The sequence below is a fragment of the Neophocaena asiaeorientalis genome, unplaced genomic scaffold (genome assembly GCF_003031525.2).
Source record: "Neophocaena asiaeorientalis asiaeorientalis breed wild unplaced genomic scaffold, Neophocaena_asiaeorientalis_V1.1 scaffold1466, whole genome shotgun sequence".
NCBI lineage: Eukaryota > Metazoa > Chordata > Mammalia > Artiodactyla > Phocoenidae > Neophocaena > Neophocaena asiaeorientalis.
The window spans coordinates 33879-46481 of NW_020175196.1; the positions used below are offsets into that span (position 1 = coordinate 33879).

The window sequence follows — 12603 nt, forward strand, 5'->3', positions numbered from 1 at the left end:
TTTTTTTTTTTTTTGGCCAAACCATGAAGCTTGCGGGGTCTGAGTTCCCCGACCAGGGATTGAACACCAGCCACAGCAGTGAAAGCGCCAAGTCCCAACAACTGGACCGCCAGGGAACAGAATTGGATGCCAGGGAAATTCCGTTCCCTGAGGAAGAGAATTTTTAACTTTTCAACTTAATTTTTAACAGAATTAATTTTCCTTAATTTTAACTAATTTACATTCTAATAGGCATTTGGCTAGTGGCTACTGTAATTGACAATGCAGCTCTAGGGCCTTGGGGATGACGGATTCAGTTAGACAGCGATGGAGGGAAAGCAGGGATAGTTTAGGTCCTCATCAGGCCCTGTGGGATGGGGCTGGGGTGAATGTCCTCAAACAACTGCAGAACACTTCTCTTGTCTCTTTATTCCTCATGCATATCTGTCCCCTCTTTTTCTAAGTTGCTCATCACACACTGATATCCCCACTCCTTGATGGTCTCAGGTGAGTTGTTGGAGGTCTCTCGGTGAAGGCGCCTGGGAGACAGAGCTTCTCACTTGTCGCTGCCTGCTCTGAACTGTCTCTGGCGGGCGTCAAAGACCACATGCCCGAGCCGGGGTGCCTGACCCAGGACAGTAGGGCTTCCAGCTGGTTTTGGGAGGCGTAGACATCTGGCGATGGTTCTGGCAGGCTGGAGGAACTGTATCCATGGGGTGGTACACCCGTTCTTGGCCGCCTACTCGCCGGGAGGGTGATTGCAGTACAATCAGCACAGGTACCTCTGAGCAGGTGAGCAGGTCATTGTAGGCCACCTGAGCCTCGGGAGAGCAGGAGTTCTGACTGGGTGGGATAGAAGTCCATGGTATGTGCTGCCCTGCATCCTTGTGGAGGCCAGGATTTGGGATAAGGCATGAGTTGTTATGGAGGCCTGATGTCTGGGATAAGCCAGAGTACTGAGTAAGGGCTGGACCCTTATGGGGGCCAGGAAGCTTGTGGAGGCCTGGATCTTGAGCAAGGCCTGTGTTCTTGGGGAGGCCTGGGTCTTGGATAACGCCTGGACTCTTGTGGGCGCCTGGGTTTGTGGTAAGGCCTGGGTTTCTGGAAACTCTGCAGACTTTGGAAGGGCCTGGGGTCCTTGGGAAGACAGAGCCTTGGTTGAGGCCTAGAGTCTCATGAAGTTCAGGGGGTTGGGCCTGGCTTGGGGTTTGCGAAGTAGTGGATAACTGGGGAGGGATGGGGCCCTGGGAAGAGAGGACAGACTGAGAAGACTTGGAGGTTGGGGGAAAGGTGGGGTGTTGTATTAAGGTGTAGGGCTTCCCAGGAGTCTGGGGGTCCGTGTTTCTCTTCTCAGACCTGCAAGGAAGGAAGTTGCAGTAAGGGAAGGTCTTGGACTGTACAAATTTGTCTTTGGCATCATTTGAGATCTTCCATTCCATATTCCCCAACTCCAGGTAACCCAGTATGGATCCTGTGGAGGGCTTAGCACTGTCCCCACTACAACATTGCTTAAGTGTTTGTTCAGCTGTACCATAGCTCACCAGACCATGCCCCTCTTGGGGCCTGGAGAGGGTACCCAAGTCCTTTCTGGAATACCCAGAGTTCTGAGGGGGACACACAGGGAATAAGTTCTGCTTTACCCTGCGGGCATCGTAGACCACACGGCCGGAGGAGAGGCCTTGGCTGAAGGCAGACAAGGTAGAGGGAGTAGAATCTAGGATGGGGGTTGGGGTGGTGGAAGGGACTGGAGTGGTTGTCAGAGCCATGACCAGCGCTGGGACAGAGGTTGTGGCAGAGATCGGGACAGGGGCTGGTGTAGGGGCTAGGGCAGGAGTAGTAGCAGGGGCAGAAGTTGGGGGAGGGACTGGTGCAGAAGTTGGGGGAAGGACCAGAGTGTTGGCATGGGTATAGGTCAGATGAGCATGGGTCAGGGTGCAGACAGAGGTGTGGCCCAGGGACTGGGCTGAGGCATGTGAGGGGGCCTGGGCTTGGGCCTGGGCTGGGGTATGGGCTGAGGTATGCTCAGGGCCATGGACCTGGGCAGGGCTGTGCTCAGGGGTGAGGGCTGGGGAGGGGTTCTGGGCCTGGGGGGTGGTGTGCTCAGGGGAGTGGAATGTGGAGCAAGTCTGGGCCTGAGGTGGGGCGTGCTCAGAGGGGTGGGTGGAGGAGAAGGTGTGGGCTTTGGCAGGAGTGTTCCCAGTGGGGTGCACAGGGCCCGGGGCCTGGGCCCGGGCGGAAGTGTGCTCATGGGCGTGGCCTCGGGAGCAGGTCTCGGAGTGGGGGAGGTGTGCTCAGGGGGGTGGGCTGAGGAGGTGGTCTGGGCTTTCGCAGGAGCATGCGCAGGGGGCTGAACTGGGGGGCGGGTCTGGGCCCGGGCTTGGGACTGGGCTGCGTCAGAGTCTGGGGTCTTTGTCTTGCTCTCTTGGGGCAGGCGGAGTGGAACCACGTCCACCTTGCTCATCCTTCGGAGCTTTGAAGATGTCTCTTACCTGGAGTAAAAGTTGGCTTGGGACTTTAAGTCTGTGACCGGAGGGGCCTCCCCAGCTCTCACTACCCGCTCCTTCCACAGTCTCCGTGGAGCCTCCGTGGAAGCCGCAGCCCGTCCACACTGAGGCGGCATCCGGCAGCACTTAGGATCCTTCTCATCTTTTTTGTCTGGTATCCAGGAGTCAAGGTGGTTTGGGTGCCCGAGCGGGAAGCGTGGGCGATGGCGGAAGCGGGAAGAAACTCTTGAGCACAGGTTCTTGGGAGCCACGGAGCAGCGCCTGCGCATGCGATGGCTGCCTGCACGGCTGGCTTGCTTGTCTGCGGGGAAAGGCGAGATGGGTCAGGGCCTGGGTTTCTGAGGGGCTGAGAATCAAGGCAGGGATAGAAGAAAGGGGACAGGCCCACATCCCCTGAGCTCACGCTGGCACCCACTCACCTTTGGGGAAAATATTATTGAAAAGTGCCCGCAAGAATCTCTTCAGATGCCTCCAGAGCTGAGGAAAGAAGGGGAGTGGGGAGGCCGGGAGCAGGGTGAGCCCTGAAATCCAACCCTTGTCCAGCCACACCCCAGCAGCCCTCCCACCTCAGCCCCTTCAAGGCCCCATGGCCTCCCCAACCCCGCTGCCCAGATCCTGCCCTTACCATAGTCACCACGTGGATCCCCACGATGAGGAAGATCAAGCTGACAAGGAATAGAAGAATTGAGTCTTCTTGCTCCTGGCATTTCCTGGGGATGGGGCCAGGGAACGGCTCAGCTCCATAGTAGGTCCGCTCACCCATGGCCGGGGGTCCCAGGACTGCCTGGGCCCCCTGCCCTCCACTTTTAACTGGGAGTCAGACTGGGTCATAATGGGGCAGGTGGTGAGGTCACAGTGAGGGAGGGGGATTCCCTGGTAACCAGGGTGGCATTCCCTGGTAACCAGGGTGAGGTAAGCTGAGCCTGGACAGTCAAACAGGGCCTGTAGGCTGGCACACCTCCCCTCAAGCGGTCAATCATTCGCTCACAGCCCGCTGACTCACTTGTTCAAATGACACATTCCGTCTCTTGGTCCCTCTTGAGACTAGAAAGACCTTGGCCTCAGAGCCCTGCGGAAGGCCTGGCTGGAGTCCAGAGCCTCAGCCTTCTTCATGCCCTTCACTGGGCGTGGAGCTGGACCTGCCCAGATGTGGAACCTCCCAGTTTGAAGCAGCTTCTTGTATGAGGCTCTTTGGGGACAGGGACAGCTGAGACACAGAGGAGGTGCCCAGAGACCAGGGGTTTGGAGTCTGCAGCTGCAGATGTACTTAGTACATGATATAGGACCAGGAGGGGCCTGCTGGCAGGACTGTGGCCACTAAACCAAGGGGACCCTCAGGCCAAGAAGGGGACACCGGCTTCTTATTGCAGGAAGCCAAGGGCAGGGGCCCAGGCTGGCAGAAGGAGTGGTGCTTCCAAGCCACAGACCACCAGTGTTTCCTGGACTCTGGCGCTCTTTATTCCTCTCTCCATGCCCTGCCGCCGCCGCCCCCCATTTGCTGCTAGTCAGTTCATTTTCCCAGTCTGGCTCCCATGCAGAGAGAGCCTCGAGGCCGAGGTGGAAGGTAGCAGCGAGTTGGCCCGTGCTTGGCTCTCCTGCGGTTGCCGCTTCTGCTCCAGGCCGTCATACATCTGGTAGTTGGCATTGCCCCCCGGGTTCCGGCTGAGTGGCATGAAGGTGGGCGGGGGTGGAGGGTGCTCGGTAGCCTGGACGTCGGGCAGGGGCTGGGAGGGGCGGAGGAGCAGCGCTGAGCTGGGAGCCGGGGCCCGCTGGTACGAGGCCTCGGCCAGCACCGTGAGGGAGGCGGACGTGGCCAGAGGGCGCCGCACGGGCAGCATCTCGGCCCATTCGGCCGCCCGGCGCTGCACCTCGTGGGGATCCCGGGAGTAGGTCAAGTGTCCCGTGGAGGGGTGCGGGCTGCGGTTGGGTTGACTGTGAGCACAGCTGGGGAGGCTCCATCCGTGGGCCAGTGGGGAGTTGCGCTGCCAGGCTTCGGGCCGGCAGCCCCGAGGCACCAGAGCGGATGGAGGCTCAGAGCCCTCCAGACCACGGCGCCGCTGATCCCAGGAGTCATATGGGAGCTGGCCCCTTGAGGGGTAAGTGCTGTGCCCCCCAGGGACCCACAAGGGGTTGGGGGCAGCCGTCGGGGAGGTGGTGGAGACGAGGTCCACTGGTCAGCCTCCACGTTGCCCCAGATGCGGGTTGGTGAGCAGGGGGCCCCGAAGGACTGCAGCCTTAGCTCGGACTTGGCCTCCACACGCTTGGCCATGCGGCGCAGCTCGGGCGACAGGTAGAGACAGGGTGGTGGCAGGCTGGCCAGGATCCCACCCTGGCAGGCCCAGAGGCCCACGTTGGAGGGCAAGCCCATCTGCTGGTAGAGCCCTCCCCAGCACCCCCACGGGTACTTGGGTTGTGGGAAGGAAAGATCCTCCTCCTCCTCCAGGTAGGAGTCCGGGTCCTCCCGATCAGAGGAGGGCATCGGCCGCAGCTGTGACATCCCGTGGCTGCGATGCGGCCTACGGAAGCCTGAGCGGCTGTAGGGGAATTGTCTGCGGTTCTTCGGCCTCCGCTGGTGGCTGCCGGGGCGGCGGCTGCAGCTGCGGCTACGGTTGCCGAGATGATGGTAGGAGGACAGGGGGTAGCAAGCGGGCCGGGCCATCTTCACTTCCACAGGGTCCAGGGTGCAGTGGATGTGGACGTCTTGGGCCTTGGCTGGAGGATGTTTGGGGGAACTTTCACAAGCCTGCGAGATGTCATCTGGCGGAGGCGAGAGTCCGTGAGGGCAGGGCAAATGTCAGAAGAGTTCAGGGTTGGGAACCTGGGGGCCTGGGTTTCTAGGGCCCTGGGAGTAGCGGGGGCGTGGTGCCCCCTACCTGTCTTCCGTACTTACTTTTCTGATTAATCCAATAGATGGTCTTGTCTAAGGCATTCTGGAGCCCATGCCATACCTGGGGTGGGGTGGGGTGGGGTGGGTGAAAATGAAGGCCAGGCTCTCTACCCTCACCCCCCCTCCCAGCCAAGACCGTTCCTGCAGACGGAGGTGCAGGCTGCAGCTGGTTCCCACCCTCAGCCCTCTTCACCCCTGCTGGTGGTCCCCAACCATCGCTGACCATAGTTGCCATGCTGATCCCAATGCTGACAAGAACGACAAGGCCCAGCAGCAGGAGTAGGAAGTCCTCCACATTCTGGGTACTTTCTTGGTATTGATGGCAGCACCCCAGGTTGTCATACCAGAGCCGGTTTTCCAAGGTGGGGGCGGTCCTAGGGCCACCTGGGCCGCGGGCCGCCCCCCCCCGCCAGCCCTGACCCACAGTGCACTCATGCCAGGACCTGCGGACACCCACCAACAGGTGAGGGAGCATGGTCATAATGAGACACGTTGCAGGGAGTCACAATGCTGAGGTGGCCAAGCTTTCATCCACTCAGCTGGCCCTTTATGTGGCCATCTCTGCCCTCGGCTCCCACTACATGGAGCCTAGTCCCCAGAGTTCAGTCTGTCCTTCTGTCTCCATGGGGCCTTGCTTAACTTGATTTGCAAGCATGGTTGCTACAGATGGGAGACAGTCTTCATAGGGACTGAATCATGCATAAAGGATTTCCTCCATTTCATTGTTCGAGACATTATGGCAGCTTATATAGCCTTTTGGGATTCCCCACTCACGCCTGCTTGGGGCCAGCAGCGAGGGTGACTAGATGGATGAGTGACAGTAAGAGTCCCCTCTGGGGTCGCCCCACTGCACCATCCCCTCCTTGTCCTGCTCATTTCCCTGTCATAACCCCTCTAGTACCCACCCCTTCCTGCCAGGGATTGCAGCCTTAGGTGTTGGTGGTCACTGAGCCCACTGGCCCCTTTAGTTCAGAGCAAGGGTTTGCCGCCTTTTCCAGAGACCACCCCAAACCATGGTTTCTCTCCTTCCTAACCAACTTCCCTCCCACTGAGCCAACGCTCCGAGTTGAAAAACGGTTAGCTGCTGTCTTAAGAAAAACCACATGAAATTCACAAAGCACAAAATAGATGTAGTTGTTGATATGACAAACGGAATCTACTATTATCAACCGGGTTCATTGCTGGGGTCTGTGAAAGTGGTACCTGGGGAACCTCAAGTCATTTTCTTTGCACAATGAACATCTCAACAGATATAGAGGAACAGGGAGTTCCTGGGATGTCCGGTGATTAGGACTACACGCTTTCATTGTTGAGGGCCCCAGTTCAATCCCTGGTCAGGGAACTAAGATCCTGCAAACCACACTGCATGGCCAAAAAGAAAAAAAAGAAAGAAAGAAATAGAAACAGCCAGTGGGCCTTTTCCATCAAGACTTCAAACACATAGCAGGTGCTCAATATAGACCCACTTAATGGAATCAGCTTAAAATGATTGATAACATTAGTCAAATGAAAATGAACAGAGAAGCAGGATGATTCATAAAAGGCCTATCTGCTCACATTCCAGGAACCCATCTGGTATGGAAGGTGAAGTCTAGTCCCCTCGGCCTGGCTCCTTGTTCCCAAGTTGTGTGCGTGTGTGTCTAGAAGTAGGTAGGGCCTGGGTTTCCCTGCTGTCCAGTGGATGCAATTTCCTGATGAGTTTACATGGGAAACCGAGGAAGGTGGGAGGAGACTCTGCCGGGCCAGGCTGGCTCAGTAGCAGTGGGAATCTACCTGTGGGAGCAGGGGGACGGAGCGTCTGAGGCCATGAAGTTGATCCTTGGTGTCCGCGTGACCATGAATAAGTCACTTGGCGTCTCTGAGCCTCGGTCTCCTCATTTGTGACATGGAAGTGCTAATCAGAGAAGTGAGGGCACACAGGGCTGTGTGGAGGCAGCCCTTGAGAGTGTCCTCAATATTTTATCCTCTGCTCCAAGCCTTCTCGAGTATACAGGAGCTTCGGGTTCTGACTGGGGAACTGTGAGGGCCTGGGTACCCTCACTCTCAGCCATCCCTCCCCGAAGAAACCAGGGCTTCAGAGGGACCACACCTCACCTGTAGTTACAGCCTAAACCTGGGCTCTGGTAGGAGCTGGACCTCTGAGAGACTGAGGCCATGGGGATGAGGGTCTCCACTCAAGTGCAGTACTGCCTGGGGATCTGGAGTGGGATTTGGGGGGCTTCCCTGGGCACTAAAGAACAGAGTAGAGGCAGGTAGGAGGCTTGGAACCAAGAAGGGCCTGGGAAAGGGCTGAGGACAGGGCCTGGTGAGGCCAAGAAGTTGATGAGGGTCCTCAGGGCTCTCTAGGCCCTGTTGCCAGGGAGATCATTTCCTTAGCAACCGGCTTATGGGTGCTGTGTGGGCCCTGGCACCCCCCCACACCACCACAAACCACCATCTCTCTTCTTTTTATTCTTCTCCCAGTCACCTCTCTGTCAGGGAACGGTATACCTAGGCCTTTCCCATCCCCTCAGCCGTGCTGGATCCAGAGACCAGGGGGTAACAGTGGGACAGGGCCTCCACCTCCCTGGTCAGCTCCCGCAGCTGCCGCCTCACGTCTCTGGCATTATAGGCTACGCGCCCTGAGGAGTGGCGCCGGGGGATGTCTGGGACGTGGGCCGGGCCCAGGATGGGTGGCTGGGCTGGCGAGCACTGCTTCTGTTCTGCTTAGGGCACCCCCCAACCATTCTTGTGGCTCAGGGCCTGAGGGCTGTGGGGCAGGGGTTCACAGGGTACACGTAGGCCTGTAGGCCCAGCTCTGACTGCCTCTCTTTTGAGCGGCCTTCCCTCTACAGTTTGCTGGAACCGGATGGTCTGGGTAGGTGGCTCCACAACATCCTGGGCCCAGGGAGTCCAGAACCCCTGGGTGGACTGAAAGCCTTCCCAGTCCTTGGGGCAATTCCAGTTGTGGGAGCAGATTGTTGTGTGCTGATGTGGGGGCTTCTCGTCATCGCTGTCAGTTGTCAGGGGCCCAGGCTACGGGGCGGTGGGCGCGGCGTGCTGAAGAGTCTCGACGGCGACGGAGGCGAGTGGGTGGGGGGGACACGGTCATTTTCACAGGGTCCATGGTGCACCGAAGGCAGACTGCAGGGGCGCTCTGCTTCGGGGGCTGGGTCTGCTTCCCAGGTGAGCATAACTTAGAAAATTCTGTGGATCGGGGACAGGTGAGAGGCTGGTGGGGAGCCTGGCTCCTCCAGGGATGGAGAGGCAGGTTGCAGGAAGAGAAGCTGCATAGTTATGGTGTCTGAGCAGGGAGAGCGGGAGGGGAAGGGGCCAACTTAAGGTCAGGGCTAGAACACCTGGTTTCTGCCTTTCCTATTCCCCAACCTCCCCATCCTCCACTTACCTTTCTCACAAATAACATGAAACACTTGGTGTAAGAAGCCACGGAGTCTGCGCCAGAGCTAGGTGGGGGAGGACACAGTGACTCCAGGCAGGCCCCCGCCACCCGGCCTGCCCCCCAGCCATCCTGCCAGCACCCTCCCACCCAGCCCCACCCTGACCAGTGTCACCGTATTGACGCCAATGTTAACGCAGATGATGAGGTCCAGCAGCAACAGGATGGAGTTGCCCAGGTCCTGGCAGCTGTTGGTGCTGGGGCTGTGACACGAGGCCCACCCGGGCCAGGGCCACTCAGCCGTGGCCATGGGGGTCCCTAGGCCCCCAACCTACTGTGCCCACAGTACCACCGGCCGCCTTCCTGTCCCAGAGGCTCCTGGGGGTAAGCGGGTCACAGTGATGTGGGGCTTTCCCTCAAAATGTACCGAGAGGGAGAGTCCTGGGCCTGTGTTTGACCTCCAGCCCGGGCCAGGGCTTAGCAGAGGCCAAACCCTTCACTTTGCATGTCTCTCCTGTAGCCAGCCACCTGCACCAGCCCATAGGCCCTCTGGCCTGTTTGGTGTCTGTCCCCATCAGCCCCTGCCTGGTCCTCTACGCCAGGCTCTGACCTCTGCACGGACACTGGTCCTGATCTTAACTCCCCGAACAACCCCATTACCAATGACCACCTCACCCTAGCACCCACTCCCCCTTTCTCTCTGAGCTCAGAGCTGTTCACTGGCAAGGGCTGTGGGCTCGGACCCCCTCCTCATCCTTTTACACCTGCTGTGTGAGAAGTTAAGTGCTGGGCCTGAGGCCCTAAGATGCAGGGCAGTGCTGCAGAGAAAGGGGCCGTCTGCATGGGAAAACGTATATCCACATGCAAGAACATGTTTCCACTCAGAAATGCATCCTGGACCCAGGGGACACAGGATCTCCTCACTTCCCCGCGGCAGGGAATGTGTGTCTGTCATCTGTGGAAGGCAGGGCCTGACCGGGGGAGACCGTGCTTCACCTCACTTGTGCCACGGGGGATACACATGCTTCGCTAGGGCGGGAGGGCTGGGGGCAGGGCAGGGGGGCTGTGATTTCCTCGCTACTTCCCAGGCACCACCCTGCGTCGTCCGGTGGCCAAGAGTCGCTGTTTGTGAACACACCACTTCCAGGGTCTCCAGGGGGAAGGGGCAGAGAGGGAAGAGACAGACCACCAGTGACAGAGGCAGAGTCTGAGACTGAATGAGATAGAGACATATGGAAACAGAGACACAAAAGGACATGAGAGACAGCCAGGGGGAAACCAGCGAGTACAGAGTAAGCAGATCAAAGCAAGCAGAGATATCAATAGATTTCAAGAGAGAGAGGCAGAGACAGCAATAGACAGACACAAACCCTCACACATACTCAGATACACAGATGGGAGCACTCAGAGGGCCGAGCTCTGGGAGGAGAAGGAGAGAGCTGGGTGGGCAAGGGAGGGAAGGAGAGACAGACTCAGAGCCAAAGGCCCCAAGTGAGCCCGCCCCCCAGAAAAGACAGGGACCTCCCTGTCCAACTCTTCTGTGTCTCCAACACACACGGAGGAGCTGTCTGGCAGGTGTCTGAGTCGAGAAGGCAAGAGTGCCTTGATGGAGGAATGATGGCCGTGTGAATGAGAGGGAGAGAAGGGGCTGAGGATGGAGGCGGTGTGTGCCCTGACCTGCAGGGATGCCCGACCCAGCCCCTCTGGCCCTCACCCGGTCTTGGCGAAGTTGGTCCAGTAGGTCATGACCACGGCGCTGAGCATGACATCATTCTTGGAGAAGTTGCAGGGGAAGAGGTCGGTGGCACCCACCATGGGCACACCAAGGACGTAGGGTAGCTCATCCCCGTGCACTGCATCTGCCCACTCAGGCCGGCCCTCAGCCTGGCAGTGGTGGTAGAAGGTGTAAAAGTAGACAGGGGACGGGTAGTCAGCGTGCAACTTGGCGGTGGCCACAGCCGGTGCCACCCACTGGTGGCCGGTAAAGAGCGCCAGCAGGGTCTTGCGCCGCATCTCGCCATTGTTCCTGTCGGCCCAGTCCGTGTACATAAACTTGATGGTCTCCCGCAGCACATCCTTGCCCTCTGGGTAGCCATACAGGTTGTCCACAAAGTTGGAGACGGTGAAGTCGAAGGCGCTGGCGGACACGCCGTCCTCGCTCTCCGCCGAGTCCTCCACGAACTTGAGGCCCTCTCCCTGGTTGACACCGATGAGCATGTCGTAGTTGGGGAATTCTCCCTGCTGCATGAGGATCTCAGGGTCATCGGGGACTATGTCACCGTCCACCACGGGCCCAAAGGCGATATGGTAGCTGGGGAGAAGGGGTCAAGGTCGCATCACCTGTTCACCGGCCTCCTCTCAGCTCACAGCTTGCTGAGTCCTCTGCTCAGAATCCCCTAGCTAAAACCTTCTGAGCCCTTCAGGGTACTTGACCTCTCAGGAGGAAGTCCTCCCTCAAGCACTTCATGGAGCCTCGTGCACACTGGCTCTCTTTAGGCACCTCCGCCTAGGGAAGGCTTCTGGGAGAAGGCAGGGCCCCGGGAGGGCCTTGAAGTCCACCTCTCCTGGCTAAATGGAATGCTTGTGGCCTGTGGGCACCTCTCACCCTCAACCTCCTTGGAACCAGCAAGGAGAATGGAGGCCTGGACCTGGCCCTCTCCCACCCCCATACTGGGCGGGCTGTACGTCCTGGTCCACCAGCTCCCGAGAAGGCTTCCGGCACAGACACTCCACGGCCTCGGCGCTGTCCTCCCAGTCACAGCCCACCTTGGCCGCCAGCAGCCGCATGTACTTGAGCAGCTGGTAGTTGACAGACCAGCTAGAAATAGCAGTGCCACTCCTAGGCGATGGCCTTCTGGAACAGCTCTGGTGGGACAGGCAGGCTTTAGGCTGGGCTGTATCAGCCTGGGGGAGGAGAAGGGGGACCTGGTGGGGTTGGGGGTGTGAGAAAGGGGACAAGAGGGACAGGCTGAGGAGGTGGCTGGTACCTTCCGAATGGTGGGAGAGGATCAGAAGGTTGACACAGGAGACCCCTGCCCCAGATCCGAAGATGGTGATGCGCTCGGGGTCACCCCCAAAGTGGGCAATGTTCTCACTGAGCCAGCGCAGGGCCTGGATCTGGTCCACGAGCCCGTAGTTGCCTTTTGCAGCCTGGTCCCCAGTGCTGAGAAAACCTGGGGGTAGAGGAAGAAAGGGGGCTTCCTGGGGGTGTCACAGCACGCTTGCCCTCTTTCTGGGCAGCTCAGTCCAACCCAGAAGCCATTCTGCTTCTGCTGGGTTTAGAGAAGCCCTGCCAGCAGGCCCTCCTCCCAGACTCCAGCCCCTAGAGTTGGCTACCCACCCTCACCAGGCACCCCAAGCTGGTAGTTGAGTGTGGCTACAATGACGTTGCCGTAGGTGGCCAGGACAGAGCCATCCAACATGTTCCCCGTGCCCTCCATGTAGGAGCCACCATGCAGAAACAGCATCACCGGCTTCTTCCCGGAGTCCCGGATATCTGCGTGGGGAGGGGGCAGGTAGGTGGGCCGGGGGGTGGGGGACAAGGACACAGTCAGACCAGAAGCAGCACCGCCCACCTCCCAGGCCTGCTGAGTTCCAGCCCTGAGCTCAGGAGACATGTCACTCCCATCCCTGGGGGGCAAGACCGGATCCCCCTCCATCTGTCACAGACCCTGTTGCCCTTTGATATCAGCCTGGGAGGAGCAGGAACTCTGCCAGACTCCCCTAGTCTTCATAACATTGACCCCTGAGGAACGCTGATAAGGACTCAAGAAAAGCCTATGACAGGGCAGATTGGCAGGCCAGGGTCTGACCTCTGGGAGAGAATGAAGTATTAGTGGGGAAATTCAGGGGTTTTC

The 12603-nt window shown here is 58.8% G+C and overlaps 2 protein-coding genes and 1 pseudogene across 2 annotated transcripts; all 3 read right to left on the reverse strand.

Annotated features, from left to right (window-relative positions):
• Positions 1 to 3702: 3702 nt before the first annotated feature.
• On the reverse strand, positions 3703 to 5845 carry LOC112413273 (uncharacterized protein SPEM2-like). The gene is given in 4 exon segments (XM_024765186.1): positions 3703 to 4608; positions 4611 to 5240; positions 5374 to 5431; positions 5594 to 5845. Coding segments are annotated over 4 exon segments (1560 nt in total). The 3' UTR covers positions 3703 to 3988.
• Positions 5846 to 7833: 1988 nt separating this feature from the next.
• LOC112413277 (spermatid maturation protein 1-like) lies at positions 7834 to 9056 on the reverse strand (annotated as a pseudogene).
• A 1400-nt stretch (positions 9057 to 10456) lies between these two features.
• LOC112413274 (neuroligin-2-like) lies at positions 10457 to 12252 on the reverse strand. The gene is given in 5 exon segments (XM_024765187.1): positions 10457 to 11057; positions 11418 to 11587; positions 11589 to 11611; positions 11734 to 11919; positions 12093 to 12252. Coding segments are annotated over 5 exon segments (1101 nt in total). The 5' UTR covers positions 12214 to 12252.
• Between the last annotated feature and the right edge of the window lie 351 nt (positions 12253 to 12603).